Source organism: Oryctolagus cuniculus, chromosome 5 (assembly GCF_964237555.1).
Source record: "Oryctolagus cuniculus chromosome 5, mOryCun1.1, whole genome shotgun sequence".
Taxonomy (NCBI): Eukaryota; Metazoa; Chordata; class Mammalia; order Lagomorpha; family Leporidae; genus Oryctolagus; species Oryctolagus cuniculus.
Genome location: NC_091436.1, coordinates 32,154,680 through 32,176,118, shown reverse-complemented (window position 1 = coordinate 32,176,118; position 21,439 = coordinate 32,154,680). Strand labels below are relative to the sequence as shown.

At 40.9% G+C, this 21,439-nt stretch overlaps 1 protein-coding gene across 3 annotated transcripts in view; it reads right to left on the bottom strand.

The window, feature by feature from the left end:
* The window catches only part of MAP3K5 (mitogen-activated protein kinase kinase kinase 5), a 259,401-nt gene that overhangs the window by 141,604 nt on the left and 96,358 nt on the right, over positions 1 to 21,439 (bottom strand). For all 3 annotated transcript variants that reach the window (XM_070073521.1, XM_051854304.2, XM_070073520.1), the window contains exons 4-7: positions 14,117 to 14,310; positions 13,049 to 13,217; positions 11,581 to 11,687; positions 10,579 to 10,749 (exon numbers count right to left, since the gene is read on the bottom strand). In XM_070073521.1, the coding sequence (XP_069929622.1) occupies positions 10,579 to 10,749; positions 11,581 to 11,687; positions 13,049 to 13,217; positions 14,117 to 14,310 (641 nt within the window). The remainder of the gene's footprint in view (positions 1 to 10,578; positions 10,750 to 11,580; positions 11,688 to 13,048; positions 13,218 to 14,116; positions 14,311 to 21,439) is intronic.

Below are 21,439 nucleotides of genomic sequence, written 5' to 3'. Positions count from 1 at the left end.
TCCTGGTCTGCAATTTACATTTTCACTCTGTTGATGTTTTATGTTTATTTATGTATTTATCAATTACAGTGTTTTACCTTCCATCCTAGAGACACAAGTTCCCATTTGGCATCACTTTTCTTTAGCGTGAAGCTTCTCCTTTAAATATTTTTCATAGTGAAGTCTGCTGGGCATTGTTACCTCAGCATCTACTTATCTAGAATTATTTTTATTTTTTCCTGATTTTTGAAAGACATTATTACTGGATATAGGAGTAGAATGCTTGGCTGATTTTTTTTCTTTCTGCATATTAGTTATTCCATTAACTTCTGGTTTTCTTCTAATGAGAAGTGAGCAACTCACTCTCCTGATGGAAGGAATTTTTTCCCTTAGCTTGCATTTATGACACTTTCTATTTTCTATTTTTTAGCAATTTTACCATGAAGTGCCAAGAGATGATTTCATTCTTATTTATCCTGCTTGATTTTTGATGAGCTGTCTATATTTGTAGGTTGGTTTCTTTGTGTGTGCTTTTTGTGTGTTTGATCCTATCTAGATAATATTTGGCCACTACTTCTTTAAATACTTTTTCTGTTACAGCCTATCTTTCCTCTCCTTCTAGGACTCCAATTAAATGTATGCTACACTGTGCAATACTATTCCTCAAGTCACTGGGATTATTCATTTCTTTCTCAATCATTTTTTTTTACTCTGCTTCACCAGAAATGATTTCTAATAACTGATTTTCAAATCTACTGATTTTTTTGTGTGTCCTATCTGTGATTAAGTTGATCTGTGACATATTTCTTTAAGTTTGCATTTTTCAGTTCTAGATTTCCCTAAGAAGTCTTTCAATTCCCATATATCTCCTACAGCTCCTTATATAAAGATTTTATTTACTTATGAGGCAGAATTAGAGAGAGAGAGGGAGAGACAGAGAAAAAGATCTTCCATCCACTGGTTCACTCCCGCAGTGGCCACAACGGCTGGAGCTGGGTCAATCTGAAGCCAGGATCCAGGAGCCAAGTGCCAGGTGCCAGGAGCTTCTTCTGGGTCTCCCACACAAACGCAGGGGCCCAAGCACTTGGGACATCTTCCATTGCTTTCTCAGGCCGTATGCAGAGACGTGGATTGGAAGAGGAACAGCTGGGACATGAACTGGCACCCATATGGGATGCCAGTGCCGGAGGTAGAAGCTTAGCCTACTATGCAATCAGCCAGCCACAGCTCTTAATATTTTCACCCCTTATGTTCATTTTTTTTCAAGTATATTCTTTAAAATATTTAACAGTTAATTTCATGTCCTTATCTGACAATTACAAATTCTGTGTTTTATTTATTTATTTTTATTTAGTAAATATAAATTTTCAAAGTACAGTTTATGGATTACATTGGCTTCCCCCCCATAATTTCCCTCCCACTCACACCCCTTCCATCTTCTGCTCCCTCTCCCATTCCATTCACATCAAGATTCATTTTCAATTATCTTTATATACACAAGATTGATTCAGTATAAAGTAAAGATTTCATCAGTTTGCACCCACACAGAAACACAAAGTGTAAAATACTGTTTAAATACTAGTTATAGCATTACTTCACATTGGACAACACACTAAGGACAGATCCCACATGAGAAGTAAGTACACAGTGACTCCTGTTGTTGACTTAACAATTTGACACTCTTGTTTATGGCGTCAGTAATCTCCCTAGGCTCTAGTCATGAGTTGCCAAGGCTATGGAAGCCTTTTGAGTTCGCCGACTTCGATCTTACTCTGACAGGGTCATAGTCAAAGTGGAAGTTCTCTCCTCCCTTCAGAGAAAGGTATCTCCTTCTTTGATGGCCCCGTTCTTTCCACTGGGATCTCACTCGCAGAGATCTTCCATTTAGGTCTTCCTTTTATTTTTGTCCAGGGTGTCTTGGCTTTCCATGCCTAAAATACTCTCATGGGCTCTTCAGCCAGATCCAAATGCCTTAAGGGCTGATTCTGAGGCCAGAGTGCTATTTAGGACATCTGCCATAAATTCTGTGTTTTCTACATGTCTATTTCTGTAACTGATTTTTTTCCATCAGTTACAGGTAATACTTTCTTATTTCTTCATACCTTTAGGTCTCTAGTAGTTTTTTGGATTGCATTAGACATTCTAGATGATATGCTATAGAGAGATTAGATTCTGTTATCCTTTTCTTAAGAGTATTGGGTTTGCAGGCCGGTGCCGCGGCTCACTAGGCTAATCCTCCACTTAGCGGCGCCGGCACACTGGGTTCTAGTCCCGGTCGGGGCGCCGGATTCTGTCCCGGTTGCCCCTCTTCCAGTCCAGCTCTCTGCTGTGGCCCGGGAAGGCAGTGGAGGATGGCCCAAGTGCTTGGGCCCTGCACCCCATGGGAGACCAGGATAAGTACCTGGCTCCTGCCTTCGGATCAGCGCGGTGCACCGGCCACAGAGTGCCGGCGGAGGCGGCCATTGGAGTGTGAACCAACGGCAAAGGAAGACCTTTCTCTCTGTCTCTCTCTCTCTCACTGTCCACTCTGCCTGTCAAAAAAATAAAAAATAAAAATAAATAAAAAAAGAGTATTGGGTTTGCAAAAAAGAGATGGTGTAGCCATCCTTGTATCAGACAAAAGACTTTAACACAAAAACTGTTAAAAGAGATGATGCTATGTAATGATTAAGGGATCAATTCAACAGAAAGATGTGACTACTGTAAACGCATATGCACCTATTTACAGGGCACCTGGCTATTTAGAAGAAATGTTAAGGGATCTAAAGGGAGACATAGACTCCAATACAATAGTAATGGGGGACTTCAATATTCCACTTTCAGCAATGGACAGATCAACCAGAAAGAAAATCAGCAAGGAAGCAACAGAGTTAATCGGCAATGTAGGACAGATGGACCTACTGGATATCTACAAAAGTTTTCATCCTATAGATGCAGAATACACATTCTTCTCATTAGGGCATGGAACTTTCTCTAGCATAGACCACAGGCTAGGCCACAAAGCAAAGTCTTGGCAAATTAAAAAAAATCAAAATTATACCATGCATCTTCTCTGACCACAATGGAATGAAGCTGGAAATCAACAACTCAATTTCTAGAACATATACATACACATCAAGATTGAACACCATGCTCCTTTTTTTATTTTTATTTTTTTATTTTTTGACAGGCAGAGTGGACAGTGAGAGAGAGAAACAGAGAGAAAGGTCTTCCTTTGCCGTTGGTTCACCCTCCAATGACCGCTGCAGCTGGCGCACTGCGGCCGGCGCACCGCGCTGATCCGATGGCAGGAGCCAGGTACTTATCCTGGTCTCCCATGGGGTGCAGGGCCCAAGCACTTGGGCCATCCTCCACTCTACTCCCTGGCCACAGCAGAGAGCTGGCCTGGAAGAGGAGCAACTGGGACAGAATCTGGTGCCCCTACTGGGACTAGAACCCGGCGCTGTAAGGTGGAGGATTAGCCTAGTGAGCCGTGGCACCGGCCATGAACACCATGCTCCTTAATGAACAGTCAGTCACTGAAGAAATCAAAATATTTCTGGAAATGAATGACAATGACAAAACAACATATCCAGGCCGGCACCACGGCTCAATAGGCTAATCCTCCGCCTGCGGCATCAGCACACCAGGTTCTAGTCCTGGTCGGGGTGCCGGATTCTGTCCCAGTTGCTCCTCTTCCAGGCCAGCTCTCTGCTATGGCCCGGGAGTGCAGTGGAGGATGGCCCAAGTCCTTGGGCTCTGCACCCACATGGGAGACCAGGAGAAGCACCTGGCTCCTGGCTTCGGATCAGCGTGGTGCGTTGGCCGCAGCGGCCATTGGGGGGGTGAACCAACAGAAAAAGAAAGACCTTCCTCTCTGTCTCTCTCTCTCCCACTGTCCACTCTGTCTGTCAAAAACATTTTAAAAAAATTTTAAAAATCCAAATTTATGGAATACAGCAAAAGCAGTGTTAAGAAGAAAGTTTATAGCAATTGGTGCCTATATCAAATAATTAGGAAGGCACCAAATAAATTAGCTATCAATGCATCTCAAGGATCGAGAAAAACAACAGCAAACCAAACCCAAAACTAGGAGGAGGAAAGAAGTAATTAAAATTAGAGAAGAAATAAACAAAATTGTAACAAAAAAAGATACAAAAGATCAACGAAATGAAAAGCTGGTTTTCTGAAAATAAATAAATAAATAAATAAATAAAGTTGACACACCATTGGCCCAACTAACCAAAAAAAGGAGGGGGAGGACCCATATTGATAAAAATAGAGATGAAAAAGGAAATATAACAACAGACACTACAGAAATAAAAAGACTCATCAGAAATTACTACAAAGAGCTATATGCCAACAAATCAGGAAACCCAGAAGAAATGGATAGATTCCTGGATCCATACAACCTACCTAAATTGAGCCATGAAGACATAAGAAAACCTAAACAGACCAATAACCAAGATGGAAACTGAATCAGCAGTAAAGATCCCCCCAGGAAAGAAAAGCCCAGGACTGAATGATGGCTTCACTGCTAAATTCTACCAGACATGAAGCCAGCATCACCTTAATTTCTACACCTGAAAATGATACAACAGAGAAAGAGAGCCACAGACCAATTTCCTGATGAATACAGACAAAAAAATCCTCAACAAAATACTAGACAATCGAATCCAACAACACATCAGAAAAGATCATTCACCAAGACCAAGTGGGATTTATTTCTGGCATACAGCGATAGTTCAACACTTGCAAATTAATCAATGTGATACAACACATTAACAAACTGCTCAACAAAAACTATATGATTATCTCAATGGATGCAGAGAAAGTATTTGATAAAATACAACACCCTTTCATGATGAAAACTCTAAAGCAAATTGGATATAGAAGGGACATTCATCAACACAATCAAGGCAATCTATGACAAACCCATGGCTAGTGTCCTATTTTAGAGGGAAAAGTTGGAAGCATTCTCACTGAGATCCAGAATCAGATAAGGATGTCCAATCTCACCACTGTTATTCAAATAGTCCTGGAAGTTTTAGCCAGAACCATCAGGCAACAAAAAGAAATAAAAGGGATACAAATTGGGAAGGATGAAGTCAAACTACCCCTATCTGCAAATAGGGGATCCAAAAAACTCCACTGACTATTGGAACTCATAGAAGAGTTTGGTAAAGTGGCAGGATATAAAATGAACACAGAAAAATCAATAGCCCTTGTTTACAGAGACAATGTCTTACCTGAGAAAGAACTTCTAAGATCAATCCAATTCATAATAGCTACAAAAAAAATCAAATACCTTGGAATAAATTTAAGCTAGGATGTTAAAGATCTCTACAATGAAAATTACAAAACAGTAAAGAAAGAAATAGAAGACAAAAAAGGAAATCTTTCATGTTTATGTATTAGAAGAACCAATATTATCAAAATGTCCATACTACCAAAAGCAATTTACAGATTCAATGTGATCCCAATCAAAATACCAAGAACATTTTTCTCAGATACAGAAAAAATGATGTTGAAATTAATATGGAAACACAAGAGACCCTGAATAGCTAAAGCAATATTATACAACAAAAATAAAGCTGGAGATATCACAATACCAGATTTCAAGACATATTACAGGGCAGTTATAATTAAAACAGACTGGTACTGGTTCAAAAACAGATGGACAGAACAATGGAACAGAATAGAAATGCCAGAAGTCAACCAATACATCTATATCCAACCTACCTTTGACAAAGGAGCTAAAATCAGTCTCAATCTCTTCAACAGATGGTGCTAGGAAAACTGGATCTCCACATGCAGAAGTATGAAGCAAGACCCCTACCATGCATCTTACACAAAAATCCACACAAAATGGATAAAAGACCTAAATCTAAGACTCGATACCATCAAGTTATTAGAGAACACTGGGGAAACCCTGCAAGACATCAAGCATAGGCAAAGAGTTCTTGGAAAAGACCCCAGAGGCACAGGCAATCAAAGACAAAATAGACAAATGGGATTACATCAAATTGAGAAGCTTCTGCACAAAAGAAACACTCAGCAAGGTTAAGAGACAATGGACAGAATAGGAGAAATTATTTACCGACTATTCAACTGATAAAGGTTTAATAACCAGAATATATAAAGTGATCAAAAAACTCAACAACAGGGCCGGCGCCGTGGCTCAATAGGCTAATCCTCCACCTTGCGGCGCCGGTACACCGGGTTCTAGTCCCGATCGGGGCGCCGGATTCTGTCCCGGTTGCCCCTCTTCCAGGCCAGCTCTCTGCTATGGCCAGGGAGTGCAGTGGAGGATGGCCCAGGTGCTTGGGCCCTGCACCCCATGGGAGACCAGGAAAAGCACCTGGATCCTGGCTCCTGCCAACGGATCAGCGCGGTGCGCCGGCTGCAGCGGCGGCCATTGGAGGGTGAACCAACGGCAAAGGAAGACCTTTCTCTCTCTGTCTCTCTCTCTCTCACTGTCCACTCTGCCTGTCAAAAATTAAAAAAATAAATAAATAAATAAATAAACAAAAAACTCAACAACAACAATACAAACAACCCAGTTAAGAAATGGGCAAAGGACTTAAACAGACATTTTTCCAAGAGGAAATCCAAATGGCCAACAGATACATGAAAAAAAATGCTCAGAATCACTAGCCATCAGGGAAATGCAAATCAAAACCACAATCAGGTTTCTTCTCACCTCGTTAGAATAATTTCATAAAGAAATCTAAATGAAAGATCTCCTCGAGTGAGATCCCAGTGGAAAGAACGGGTCATCAAAGAAGGAGGTACCTTTCTCTGAAGGGAGGAGAGAACTTCCACTTTGACCATGGCCTTGTCTAAATATGATCAGAGTCGGTGAACTCAGGCGGCTTCCATAGCCTTGGCAGCTCATGACAAGAGCCTAGGGTGATTACTGATGCCATAAACAAGAGTGTCAATTTGTTAAGTCAACAACAGGAGTCACTGTGCACTTACTCCTCATGTAGGATCTCTGTCCTTAGTGTGCTGTACATTGTGATTTAATGCTATAACTAGTACTCAAACAGTATTTTTCACTTTATGTTTCTGTGTGGGAGCAAACTGTTGAAATCTTTACTTAATGTATGCTAAACTGATCTTCTGTATATAAAAAGAATCGAAAATGAATCTTGATGTGAATGGTAGGGGAGAGGGAGTGGATAAGGGGAGAGTTGCAGGTGGGAGGGACGTTATGGGGGGGAAGCCATTGTAATCCATATTCTGTACTTTGGAAATTTATATTCATTAAATAAAAGTTAAAAAAAAAAAGAAACATCCTATGGTATCTAAAAGAAAAAGTTGATGGAATGTTTTTGTCTTGTTAGAAGGCCAAATTTGGAAAGAAAATAAAAGACTTTGACAGAAAAAAAAAAGAAATCAACAAACAAATGCTGGTGAGGATGTAGGGGAAAAGATACCCTCATCCACCATTGGTGGGGATGTAAATTGGTACAGCCACTGTGGAAAACACTGTAGAGATACCTCAGAAATCTGAGTATAGACCTAACGTACGACCCAGCCATCCAACTCCTGGGAATTTACCCAAAGAAAATGAAATCAGCATATGAAAGAGTTATTGCATGTTTATTGCAGCTCAGTGCACAATAGCTAAGATATAGAATCAACCCAAATGTTAATCAACTGAAGACTGGATGAAGAAATTATGGGATATGTACATCATTGAATACTACACAGTGGTTAAAAAAAAATAAAATCTGGTCATTTGCAACAAAATGGATGAAACTGAGCAACACCATACTTAGTGAAATAAGCCAGTCCCAAAAGGACAAATACCAATGTTCTCCCTGATTTGTGTTAACTAATAGAGCATCTAAAATGTACTCTATAGAAATGAAATTAACACTTTGAGATGCAATGACTTTGAACAGCCCTTGTCTCGACTTAAGGAAGTTGGTTTTTTTTTTTTTCATACAATTTGTTGAACTCTTTATTTAGTATAGAGTTAATCAAAAATAGATCTTACAAGAATGAGAATAGGAGGGCAGGAATGGTAGAAAGAATCACTATATTCTTAAAGTTGTATTTATGAAATGTGTGACGTTTGTATTCCTTAAACAAACAGTTTCTGGGGAAAAAAAGAGTATTGGGTTTGTTTTTAGGTTTTTATTAGGGTGATTCTGTTGTGGTTTTGCTCTTAGTTTTAGTGTATCTCCTTAGTATTGTATGTAGTTTTTATTCTTAAGTTTTGGACTTTTTAGAGTTTCAGTGGGAAGTTCAAACTGATTAAGTTCTACTAACTTGATGAGCTTCAAGCTCCAAACTGATGTCCCTGCAGTGGACAGCTGTCTGAGCCTTCTGGTTCTATTTTCCCATGGAGTTCCTGCAAGTTTTACTCTGCTTCTGCACTCCTCAGGGGTTGGCCAAGAATTGAAGAGGAGTCGATGCACATTTCTCAGCCCCTCCCACTGTGGTTTCTTCATTTAGGAGCCATCCCACTCAACCTCCAGACACTGTGACAACCTGAGACGAGCTCCTCAAGCCAGTCAGACTATAATCGGTCGCTGAAGTTCCACCTGGAACCAGGACTCAACCCTTTCTGGTGTCCCAAGCTGTGGCTTAATTGCTACACCAAATGCCTGCCCTCATTTGTAGTCTTTTTAAGCCTTATTTTAAAAAATCCTTTAATGTCCCAGCATCATAAATATAGTCTGTCTATTTTATTTTAAAAATACATTTTGGTGAAGTATTTCTCATATTTAATTTCATTTTTTGTGCATGGCTTAAATTTTATTTTATACTTTATTTTACTTTACTTTACTTTATTTTTCCAGGCAGATAAAACAAGTTTCCTATTTCCCAACGGATTTACCACTGCTTAACAGTCCATTCTTTCTCCTCCACCTCAGGAAGCCTACTCTAGTCCATAAGTACATAAATCTAGTCCATATGTACAAGGAAATCTTCAAAAACTCCCTGGCAAATGTGTATTATGAAAAAAAATTAAGAACAGATTTTAAAATTGTTTACGTCAAAATAAACTTATCATTTAATTCCACTGTTCCAGGAACTTTCTGAAGTACCCTCATATCTCTCTTACCACAGGCCTCAATATTTCAATGTTCTGTCTATGCCTCAAGCCAAACTGCAATATCTTAATTATTATAGCCATACAATAAAGTCTTTTGTCTAACAGCAAGTCCTCTCACCTTGAACTCCTAAACAATTGTTTGACTGGTATCTTGGCCCTCTAGTCTTTCAAATAAAATGTATGGGATAAGTTTTTTAAATCACATGGGAAAAAAATCAGCTAAAAAAAATTATCATCTTTAAAATTTCAACTTCGGATTGGTGCAGTGCACCAGCCGCAGTGCGCCGGCCATAGCGGCCATTGAGGAGTAAACCAACGGAAAAAGGAAGACCTTTCTCTCTCTCTCTCTCTCTCACTGTCTAACTCTGCCTGTCTTTTTTTTTTTTACTTTTATTTAATGAATATAAATTTCCAAAGTACAGAATATGGATTACAATGGCTTCCCCCCCCCGCCATAACGTCCCTCCCACCCGCAACCCTCCCCTTATCCACTCCCTCTCCCCTACCATTCACATCAAGATTCATTTTCAATTCTTTTTATATACAGAAGATCAGTTTGGCATACATTAAGTAAAGATTTCAACAGTTTGCTCCCACACAGAAACATAAAGTGAAAAATACTGTTTGAGTACTAGTTATAGCATTAAATCACAATGTACAGCACACTAAGGACAGAGATCCTACATGAGGAGTAAGTGCACAGTGACTCCTGTTGTTGACTTAACAAATTGACACTCTTGTTTATGGCATCAGTAATCACCCTAGGCTCTTGTCATGAGCTGCCAAGGCTATGGAAGCCGCCTGAGTTCACCGACTCTGATCATATTTAGACAAGGCCATGGTCAAAGTGGAAGTTCTCTCCTCCCTTCAGAGAAAGGTACCTCCTTCTTTGATGACCCGTTCTTTCCACTGGGATCTCACTCATGGAGATCTTTCATTTAGGTTTTTTTTTTTTCCCCCAGAGTGTCTTGGCTTTCCATGCCTGAAATACTCTCATGGGCATTTCAGCCGGATCCGCATGCCTTAAGGGCTGATTCTGAGGCCAGAGTGCTGTTAGGACATTTGCCATTCTATGGGTCTGCTGTGTATCTCACTTCCCATGTTGGATCATTCTCTCCCTTTTTGATTCTAAAGGAAGACCTTTCTCTCTCTCTCTGTCTAACTCTGCCTGTCAAAAAAAAAAAAAAGCAACAAAATAAAAAATTTCAAGCCTGCTCATATACAAACTTCATACAATTTTCCATTCACCCATTTCTTCTTTAATATCTTTCCATAAAGTTTTATGAATTTTCCACAAAATTATATGCTGTGATTCATACTATATATTTTAAACATCTTTTAAAAATTATTTCATAAATTACCTTTAATTTATCCCAAATTCCTGTCACATTAAATGAATCTCAACATATTATTCACTGAAATTATAAAATTTAAGATTTAGTTCATCATATACAATCTAACAGGTAATGGATAATAATATATTAACACTCTCATTAGCAAGCAAGCTTTTACACAATGGATTATAAGGTTATATCTTATGTACTTACCAAGAAGCTCCACGGTCTCTACTTTCAGTATCTGTGAAATTAGAGTCCAAGAACATATCCTTATAGATTCGACCAACTAGGCAATACATGTCTGAAGCAACCTGCCCTTCACTTTGCACCATGGGAATCATAATATCAAGAGCTTTGGCTCTATCTCCAGGGAGATTTCTCCTAAGGCAGAAAACATTGTTGATTCAGTATAGATTACAGAAGCAACATAACAGAGATTGGATTATAATTAGGAGTCTTCAGAGCAGTCTTGGTAAAAATATCGTCTCCTAATTCTCCACATAATTACTCTTACTCTACTTTAGGTAACTTTTGTGTGAATGACCATTTGGTAATGAGTATACAGCTGGCCACTGTGTATTGTGTGTTCCACACCTTAGATTTAACAAACCACAGATGGCAAATATTTGGAAGAAAATAGATTTGACTATACTGAACACGTACAGACTTTTTTCTTATTTTCATTCCCTAAGCAGTACAGTACAACAGCTATCTGCACAGTACTTCCATTGTAGTAGGTATTCTAAGTAATTTAGAAGTGATTTCATGTAGATGGGAGAATACGTGCAGGTTACACGCACACATTACACCATTTCATACAAGGGACCTGAACATCTGTGGATTGTGGCATGCACAGCAGTCATGGGCCTGGATCCGATCTCTCACAGATACTGAAAGACTCAGTATTTGCTTCAACGTAGCATCATGTGCATATAACTTCAAAACTATAAACAGCAAATACAAACTTGGGCACAGAAGAGAAAGAACTTTACAAATTTAAATATACAACTAGTGAGGGACTTTTTAAAACTCAAAACATTCAGAAAAGAATCTGAAAGCATGCTTCCTCCATTTCATATGGCTGAGACACATATTATTATTACATTCTCATAGGAAGTGGTCACAATGCTAGAATTAGCACACACCCTGTAAAAATCTTCAGGTGAAGCAATGACACATTAACGCACTATGGCCAGATCTCTCTCTGCTTACCTGTTCAGTGCAAATGCATAATGAAACTTCACATGGTGATGAGAGGCCAAATCAAAGGTTGGCAGTTTTTCTAAAGTTTCCACCAGCTGCACAATAGAATCATAATCCTTCCAAACAAGAGCACAGAATTAAACCATTAGGAGAAAAGTTCTCAAAATGGAACAACTTTGGACAACCAGATATCTGAATCCAAGAAGGGATTAAAAAGAGAAGTAAGAATTCACAGAATACTCTGAAGAACCTAGAAGAAACTGCTGTTGCTTTCAAGAGGTTTGGATCGTACATTCTAGGTAAAAACATTAGATAAACAGTCAGCATGTCTGACAACAAACCAAAACAAATGAACAAACAAAAAAATCACTTAGCATGATCACCTTCTTCCTAAATACAAGAGGTACTTCAGTTCATGGAAAATGACATTAAAAGATCAGTTTGAGTGCCAAGAATTTTTTGAAATCCATGCATGGTTTTTTCATAATGCACATTTCCACAAACTTTTTGAAGACTCATGTATGGATTTTAAAAATTTTCATGCCAAAACTAAACTTATCTTTTAAGTCCGTTTATGAATGATTTGAAGTACTTTCCTTATGGGTGATCTAGTTATATTTTATAGAGCCAAATTCCAGGTATTGTGTGTTGTTAACTACTTTTTGGAAAAATAAAAAATTTCAAGGATGTAGAACAACTGACTGAATTCTGTTGTAAGTTTTCTAAAAATCATCCACAGGAATAAGCTACTCCAGCCCTTGGCATCTTAAGTGCCATGGCTCTCAATGTCTGTGGGTTCTCAGGTCCACACGAAGCATTACCCAGACCTGGGAGGCTGGGAGTGGGACTAAGAAATCAGAAGTCACGAAAATTGTATTATAAACAGCAAATGCCAACTTTCTAACCCAGAAAGGATTTTATCCTACTTAACCCATAGTTTTAAAATGCTAGGACATACTAATACAAATGATGCAGTGACTGTGTTTTACTATACAGTTTTAAAGCTATTTTAACAATTAACGAATTGCATACTTCCTGTATTTGGCTAGTGAGAGTCTTTCTATTTCAAGCAATACAATTCAATTTCAAGCAACAACTGTCAATTTCAAGCAACACAATTTCAAAGAATAAAGGCTATATCCAGAAGGCTCTAAAAATTTCTGCTGTTTCCCTAAACCAGCTTTCATTTATTGACTGACAAGTGTGTCTGAGTGGAACAGACTGTACATAGGATAGCCCTATTAGCATTTTTCTTTTCTTTTTTTTTTTTAAAGGGAAAAATCAGGCCTTTACCATGAAAGTTTTCCTCAATCACTGACAGTTAACTCACAGGAGTCTTCTTTCATCATAAAATCATGGGATGGAAAACTCATGAGAACCAATTAAAAAAAAAACTACATATGGTAACAGAAATTTGACATTTGCACTCCCTTCCAACATCCTACAGGACAGATTTTACTGTTAAGTATCTTCTTACCTGGATATCTCTGTAGGAAAGTAACAGGTTGATCACAATATCTGCTGTCAAGACTTCAATATTATCTACTCGTTGCCGAATTCTTGCCAATTCAGCTGCCAATTCTTTACCAGTGTATAAATTTCGAGCTTTCCTGATATCGCTGAGTATAGATTCACGGAAATATTGGCTGTGGAGAAACCAAAACACATTCCAAAGATTTCAATAAAAATAGTAATTTTATAAGAAAATGAATGACATTTGTGTACTCATAGCTTTCAATTACTTAGTGTGAACAGAATGAATATCTCATAATCTGTCATTATTTAGAAATTTTGAAGTCCCTGTATTTCCTTTCATATTCTGTCTTGTTTCAAAAAGAGTTATAAGGAATACTATGTAAATGAATCTCCATGCATCGTACCACTTAAACCACAAAACCACATTTTTGATTGACTTTTCTGAGCAGGAATTGTTCTAAATCATATAACCTGTACTTTCTGACTCAGCATCATTTATGAACATAAACATTTGCTCTTAATCAACATCTGCCTCAGCAATTTTTGCAGAATTCTTGTCCTTATGCTGAAAAGTCCTTGGACCTTATTCTGATAAGGTTTCGGTATGTATTTTAGCTCTGACACTCCTATAAAGCAGTTAGTAGTCTTTATTCCTTCTGATACCAAGTTGTCCTGTGAGTAAAATAAACACAAGGCAACATGTGAACTATATGACATCTATGAGTATATTATCTGCTTGCAGGGGTGGGGAACCTTTTCTCTGCCAAGTGCCATTTGGATATTTATGACATCAAGCATGGGACAAACTAAATTATCAACTTAAAAATTAGCCTACCATAGATTTACTGAATTTCAAATCCCACCCATGATTGCCTTTGCAGGGCCAGACTAAATGATCTCACTGGCCTTATACAGACTGCCAGCGAGATATTCCCTACCCCGGAAGACAGTGTGCAACATTTATCCTGGTTCTTAGCTGTATATTGATTCCTGAGGATCATCTTCTATGGATAAGTAAAAGAAGTAGAACCATTCCTTATCATCACCAAATGGTGTTATTGCACATTACCTGGAACTTGCCTGTGCCACCTTCAAAAGTCGAATGAAACGATCCACAAGAGGTAAGCAGATGGGTCCGAGAAGCAGCTCCAAGTTGGGTTGCATGAGCTCAGTCAAGCCCTTCATGAGGCTGCTGTCACAGCAGTAGACCTTGTTGTGTGGTGTCACCATGTAAGGGACAAAGGTGTAGTTCCCAGTGCACATCTGTGGAGACAGCAGGCACCAGGAGGTAGGGAGCCAGCCTGAGGATACCACACGGACGAATCCCAGGCCCGACTCCAGTGACTCGTATTAAATAACACTTCTGAGTGCAAATATAGAAAAACCTCGCATTGTATGTATGATATATGAAAATAGAAATTTTCCCCAATTTCTTTAATTGCTTACTTCAAATAATTAGGACTTGGAAAGGAGGCAGAAACAAAGTGTGGAACAGTTTTTGTCACTCAATTAAATATTGATTCACCACCTTTCCTGGCTAAGGCACTATGATAGATGCTGTAGGAAAAATAGTTTAAAGCACAGCCTTTGGCCTTCAGGGAATTTAAAATGTACTCCGAGAAGCACAGCATAAACACAGGATACTAAGAGTTAACATTTAAAGGGCTTCCTACGTGACAGGCTGTGTTGTGAGGGAGACAGGAATGAAGCTGCTCCTCTCCAGGCTGCTGGTTCAGTCTGAGGTTCCATGAGTCCCCGGTTATTACCCAGAGACCCAGAAACTATCCTTGCTGCATCCATTTCCTTCCTGCCCCATATCCCACCAAAATCCTATCTATTGTGTCTTCAAAACAAATCTCCTGTTTGCTCACTTGCCTCCATCTTCCGTGTCAGCTCTTTCGTCCCTGCACCAGCTCACTGGGTACGAAGTCACTGTAATTGGTGGCCCTGCTTCCTTCCTTGCCTTTCAATCCATTCTGTACCCCGCTGGCAGCGAGCTGTAACACTCCATAGGTCCTGAGCACTCGTGCAGCTGCTGAGAGCCCCACCATGTGCTATTCAGGCTGACGATGAAACACTGCAGTGTGGTCCACAAGGGCCTGAATAGCCACATCCTGCTACCCTCTAACCTTAGCTCAGGCCTCTCTCCTCTCACTCATTCCACCCCAGGCTCACTGACCTTCTTTGGCTCCCAGATGATGCCAAGTGAGGGTGTGGCAACACCAACAAAAGCAAAGCTGGCAAGAAGAAAAAGGGAGTTGGCCTAGACATGCCAGAGTAAGCAAATCTGAGCAAAGCCTGGGGCTCAAGGAAGGGAAGTGCACGCAAAGAGCAGGATTCAGAACTGCACAAGGGGTCTTCAACAATGCATGGAAAATGTATTTCAAGAAAAAAACAACACATGGATTTCAAAATCTTTCACACCAAACTGCTTTCCACTCTGCTCCCCAAACTTTCTGAAGTACCCTCGTGTATGCTGGGCAGTGGAGAATCATAGAAAGACCAAGATCTTCTGTATATAAAGATAATTGAAAATGAATCCTAAAAAAGAAAAAAAAAAAGAAAATGAATCCTGATGAAGAATGGGATTGGAGAGGGAGTGGTAGATGGGATGGTTGCAAGTGGGAAGGAGGTTATGGGAGAAAAAGCCGCAACAATTCCAAAGTTGTACTTTGTAAATTTATATTTATTAAATAAAAAAAAGAAATTAGAATTGAGTCTGAGTGGATCATGGGACGCACCCCAGGACAAAAAAAAGAAGAATTTGAGGAAATTCAACAGGAAGCTACAAAGCATGACCAGATTGGCAGCAGTGGCAAGAGCAAAACAGGCACATGTGCTCCCACCCCAAAGGAAGCCTCACTGGCCCACTTCCAGGTCTGGACAAAGTGAAAGGAGGGGTCAAAGGTGATTCCACAGTCTCAGCTGGGGCTATCTCAAAAGACTGGCATCTTTCACAGAAAGCCAGTACAGTCAGACTACATCATTTATGAACATAGTGCACTTTGAGGCACTTACTATACATCAGGTCATGAATCACAAACAGAATCTGGCTTCCCATTAAACTATGAGGAAAACTTGAGAAGACTGACATTTGATTTGGTGTAGGATGAGATGAAATGGCGCTGAGAGAGGTTGAGATTTAAAGGATCAAGAGTTTGAGATTTAATATCATAACATCCAAAAGAAGAGTTGACTCAGAGGAAATGGGAGAGACCCATAAGAGATAAACCATATGCAAAGGTAAAAACCAAGGGTTACAAACAAGAACAAGATATGTGGAAGACCCTACTCTCACTGTTATGGGATCACAAGGAATCCAGGGCATGGGTTCGCAGTCATTTCGGCATACGATCAACCTGAGAATAGTTCTCTTCCCCTTGGCACTAAATGAGTAAGAGCAAACATTCACTTACCACTCCCATGTACCATGGTACAGACGGTCACACATTCACCATGACCCTCTGAAGAAGGTGCGCTTGTCTCCACTTACAGGTGAGGCGTGGAGAGGATATGCAACTGGTCCATGATTGCTTGGGGACCCTAGCCCAGGCACTCTTTGCTTAGAGGGTATGTCACTTTTACCAGTGGGTTATGCATCCTCTCCTGTGCACTTTACAAGGTGGCACACCCATTCTCCAACCTTCTGTCGTCTGCATGAGCCAACTGACTGCTCACAGCAAACAGACTCAGGAAGTGCCCAATGCCTGCCATTATTTATGGACACATCACACTTTGAGGAACTTGTGTGTCAGGTCATGAAACAGATACCACATCTGACTTCCAGCTGAAGTCCAAGAGGAGAGCTCCTAGTCTAAGTCTAAGAGGATAGCTCCAAGAGCTTGAGGTTTCAGTTTTTAAGTCAAGTACACTACAATGTTCCTTTAAAAGTTCTGCTTCAGGGCAGGTGCTCTGGCGCAGTAGGTTCAGCCTCTGCCTGTGGTGCCAGCATCTCATATGGTCACCGGTTCGTGTCTTGGCTACTCCTCTTCTGATCCAGCTCCCTGCTATGACCTTGGGAAAGCAGCTGAGGATGGCCCAAGTGCTTGGGACCCTGCATCCATACAGGAGACCTAGCAGAAGTTCCTGGTTCCTGGCTTTGGACCAAGCCCAGTTCTGGCAGTCACGGCCATTTGGGGAGTGAAGCAGCAGATGGAAGACCTTTCTCTCTGCCCCTCTCCATCTCTGTCTGTAACTCTACCTCTAAGATAAATAAACAAAATCTTAAAAAAAAAGTTGTACTTCATGGGACAATACTTGGAAGACTAACCAGGAAGAGGGAAAGTGAAAACATTTTGCTTCTAAAATGTTACCAAGAAACCAAAGCATGTCCTCCCAATTTAATCCTTTGACTCAAGCTACTGCCTCTGCAGAAAAGAAAGGCTAGGATACCACACAGGTTGTTTTCCAAATGTAGAGCTTAAACTGAACGTGAGCTACAAAAGGACAAAGGAATCAGATACTCCTGTTGTACATAAGCACCATAATTCAAAAGTACAAAAGTCATTATTCTGACTTCTCTGAGTCACAAAATAAGAATAGCTGAAAAGCCAGTACACCAGAAGAGCACAATCAGAACTTTAGTATATTATTCTTTTGCTACTGAAAAAAGGTCTGGATCCACAGAAGCTATCATTCCAAGTGCATTTATGTATAAGACACAAAATGTCAAAGATCATTGAACTAGTGGGCAATGGGGGAGAATGACTATCAGAGTCTAGGTGTGACCTAGGCAGTGGAGGGGGGAGTGAGAAAAATGACTACGCAGGCAGCAGGGAAAAGCAGTCCCCAGAACAAATCCCATGATGCAAAGCTTCAGTACCCTCGCTGCCCCACACACTTTTTTTTTTTTTTTTTTGCTGTTTCCCCTTGTCAATCTCAGACAAAAAAGGGAGTGCGATAAGCTGAAGGAGGCTCCTGGGTGCCAGGGGCCCTAAATGAAGAGAGCCCACGGACTCTGCAGCAGGGGAGAGTGCAGAGTTGGTATGGTGATGTTGTGCTTCTTAAAAAGGTACCAACTATTGAGAAAAGCACTTTTTCAAATTGTTGAAAACTAATAATATGGGAACACTTATTTCCCAAGTTGACTCACTAGAACTTAGAAATGTTATTACTGTAATTTTTATTTTCAACTTGCCAAGAGACCACAGGATGAAATAGGTGATGATTCAAGGTACATACAAACAGCCAGAGAGTGATCAAGAAAGGCACCTGAAGTCCAAGAACTGCCTTTTATTAATATGGTACTTATTCTAAGCTGATTAAAGTCTTAAACCTCTTGAGCCGGCGCCGTGGCTCAATAGGCTAATCCTCCACCTTGCGGCGCCGGCACACCGGGTTCTAGTCCCGGTCGGGGCGCCGGATTCTGTCCCGGTTGCCCCTCTTCCAGGCCAGCTCTCTGCTATGGCCAGGGAGTGCAGTGGAGGATGGCCCAGGTGCTTGGGCCCTGCACCCCATGGGAGACCAGGAAAAGCACCTGGATCCTGGCTCCTGCCATCGGATCAGCGCGGTGTGCTGGCTGCAGCGGCGGCCATTGGAGGGTGAACCAACGGCAAAGGAAGACCTTTCTCTCTGTCTCTCTCTCTCACTGTCCACTCTGCCTGTCAAAAAAAAAAAAAAAAAAAAAACCCTCTTGCTTCATGTAAGAGATGGACTCCATTTCCTTACATTTCAAAACATTAAGATGTGATCACAAAGTAATACTGATCCCTCTGGCCGATGCTTCTCCCCCACCCCCAATGACTGTAAAATCCCACAGCTCAACATCTACTCCTCCTCCATCTAATTGTCTTCACTGTTAAAGAAAAAAATGCCATTTCTGTTTTTCAATCTTTAAAAGCTACCTAAAGATGAACATTAAGTGTTTAAGGAAAGATGAACTAAGCTTCTAGAAATAAAAGCTCCCAGTATCTAGACATTAAGATATTCAAATAGGCTGAAAATACTCAACTTCTTAAAAGGACATCCAGCATCTGACACCCAGCAGCTTTCTCAAGTCAGTCGGCAACGTGTTTGTGATGTGTAATAGGTGCTTCTCCATGCATCCAAAGGAGCCAGGCCTGGCGGGCTCCTTCCCATCATGCACTTTGCAGAGAAGGCTACTTCCTCTGAAGGACCCTGATGCCAAGGCCACCTGCCGCCCACTCTTCAGCACATCACCTTATGGTAAGATTTTAATTGGTTTCTTTGCTTACTTCTTTACTTACTGCCCTCCCCCCCTGCCACTCCAGACCCTGGCACACTTCATCTGCTGCCTCCACTCTCAAGTTTCCAAGAAAGGCCCCTCTCATACCAAGCCCAAATCCTGGCACACAGTACATGCTCAATCAATGTTTGCTTGATAAAAATTTTTACAGTGAATCAAAGTTCATTTCCTGTTAGGATTAAAGGGATAAAGGTTTACAACGACAACATTATTTATGCGGCAATGAGTATCTCACCCAGAGAAATCTCAACTTGAGTTAAGAAATTTCTAGTCTAAGGGAAAACTACCAATTGTCAATTAATCTTAAGTGGAATCCTGCACAGCCTTTATGTGGTGCACTATACTATTTTTACTCCCAGCTGTGGCAGTGGCTTACTTTCCAAAGTGAAATACACAACCACTGGCTTAACATGACTGTTTCCACTGCCTATTGTAACTTTTCTCCATGCAGCATTTTGTCCAACTTAAAATGCATTTTTATCACATTTAATTCTGTGTGGAAGGTAGGAATTCTATAATATGGTAACAAAAATGGTCTAAATACTTATGAATTTAAATTTCTAAATGCAAGATAGATGGATCTATCTATACAGGTATGGTATATATAAATTTACAAATGCTAATAAATATATTCCTCTGTGTTTGTGTGTGTGTATACTTCAGAAATTGTGGAAATGGGCCAGCGCCGTGGCTCACTAGGCTAATCCTCCGCCTTACAGCGTCGGCACACCGGGTTCTAGTCCCGGTCGGGGCGCCGGATTCTGTCCCGGTTGCCCCTCTTCCAGGCCAGCTCTCTGCTGTGGACAGGGAGTGGAGTGGAGGATGGCCCAAGTGCTTGGGCCCTGCACCCCATGGGAGACCAGGATAAGTACCTGGCTCCTGCCATCAGATCAGCGTGGTGCTCCGGCCGCAGCGTGCCGGCCGCGGTGGCCATTGGGGGGTGAACCAACGGCAAAGGAAGACCTTTCTCTCTGTCTCTCTCTCACTGTCCACTCTGCCTGTCAAAAAAAAAAAAATTGTGGAAATGAAGTTAAACGGCTGAAATCATATATAAAGGACCAGTACTGTGGCATTGGAGGAGAGGCGGCCTGCAGAGCCAGCATCCCATGTGGGTGCTGGTTCAAGTCCCGGCTGCTCCACTTCCAGTCCAGCTCTCTGGTATGGCCTAGGAAAGCAGTAGAAGGTGGCCCAAGTCCTGGGGCCTCTGCACCTACATGGGAGACCGAGAAGAAGCTCTTGGCTCCTAGCTTCAGATCAGCTCAGCTGTGGCTGTTGTGGACATTTAGGGAGTGAACCAGTGGATGGAACACCTCTCTCTCTCTCCCTCTCTGCCTCTGCCTCACTGTAACTCTACCTTTGAAATATATTTTTTTTAAAAAAGAGGAATGTTTATAAGTTCATGGAATGTACATTATGAAAAAACTATGCATGGATTTCATACTACTTTAGAACAGATTTACTTATTTGAAAGGCAAAATAAGAGGGAAGGAGAGCCAGGGAGTACAGTGGAGGATGGCCCAAGTGCTTGGGCCCTGCACCCCATGGGAGACCAGGAGAAGTACCTGGCTCCTGCCATCGGATCAGCGCGGTGCGCTGGCCGCAGCATGCCGACTGCGGCTGCCATTGGAGGGTGAACCAATGGCAAAGGAAGACCTTTCTCTCTGTCTCTCTCTCTCACTGTCCACTCTGTAAAAAAAAAAAAAAAAAAAAAAAAAAAAAAAAAAAAAAAAAAAAGAGGGAAGGAGAGAAAGAGGGGGAGGGAAAGAGGAAAGGGGAGAGACAGAGAGAACAAGTGAGCCAGCAAGCCAGCAAGTTTCCATCCCCTGGTTCAGTAGCCAAATGGTGTGGACCAGTCCAAAGCCAGGAGCCTGGAACTCCATCTGTGTCTCCCATGTGGGTGGCAGGGATCTAAATACTTGAGCCATACTCTGCTGTCTTCCCAGGTGCACTGGCAGGAAGTGGATGGGAAGCAGAGTATCCAGGACTCAAACAGGACTCCAATGTGGGAGTCCCAGGAGGCAACTCAACCCAGGGCTCCACAACTCCAATCTAGGATTCTAAATTTTTTTGCACACCAAAAAAGGTTACTCCATTTTCCATGAATGTCTGAAGTATACTCATATATGCTACTTCAGTGTCACCTGTAATTCCACAATATTGGGCATAATATGGAAATTTTTTTTCCAA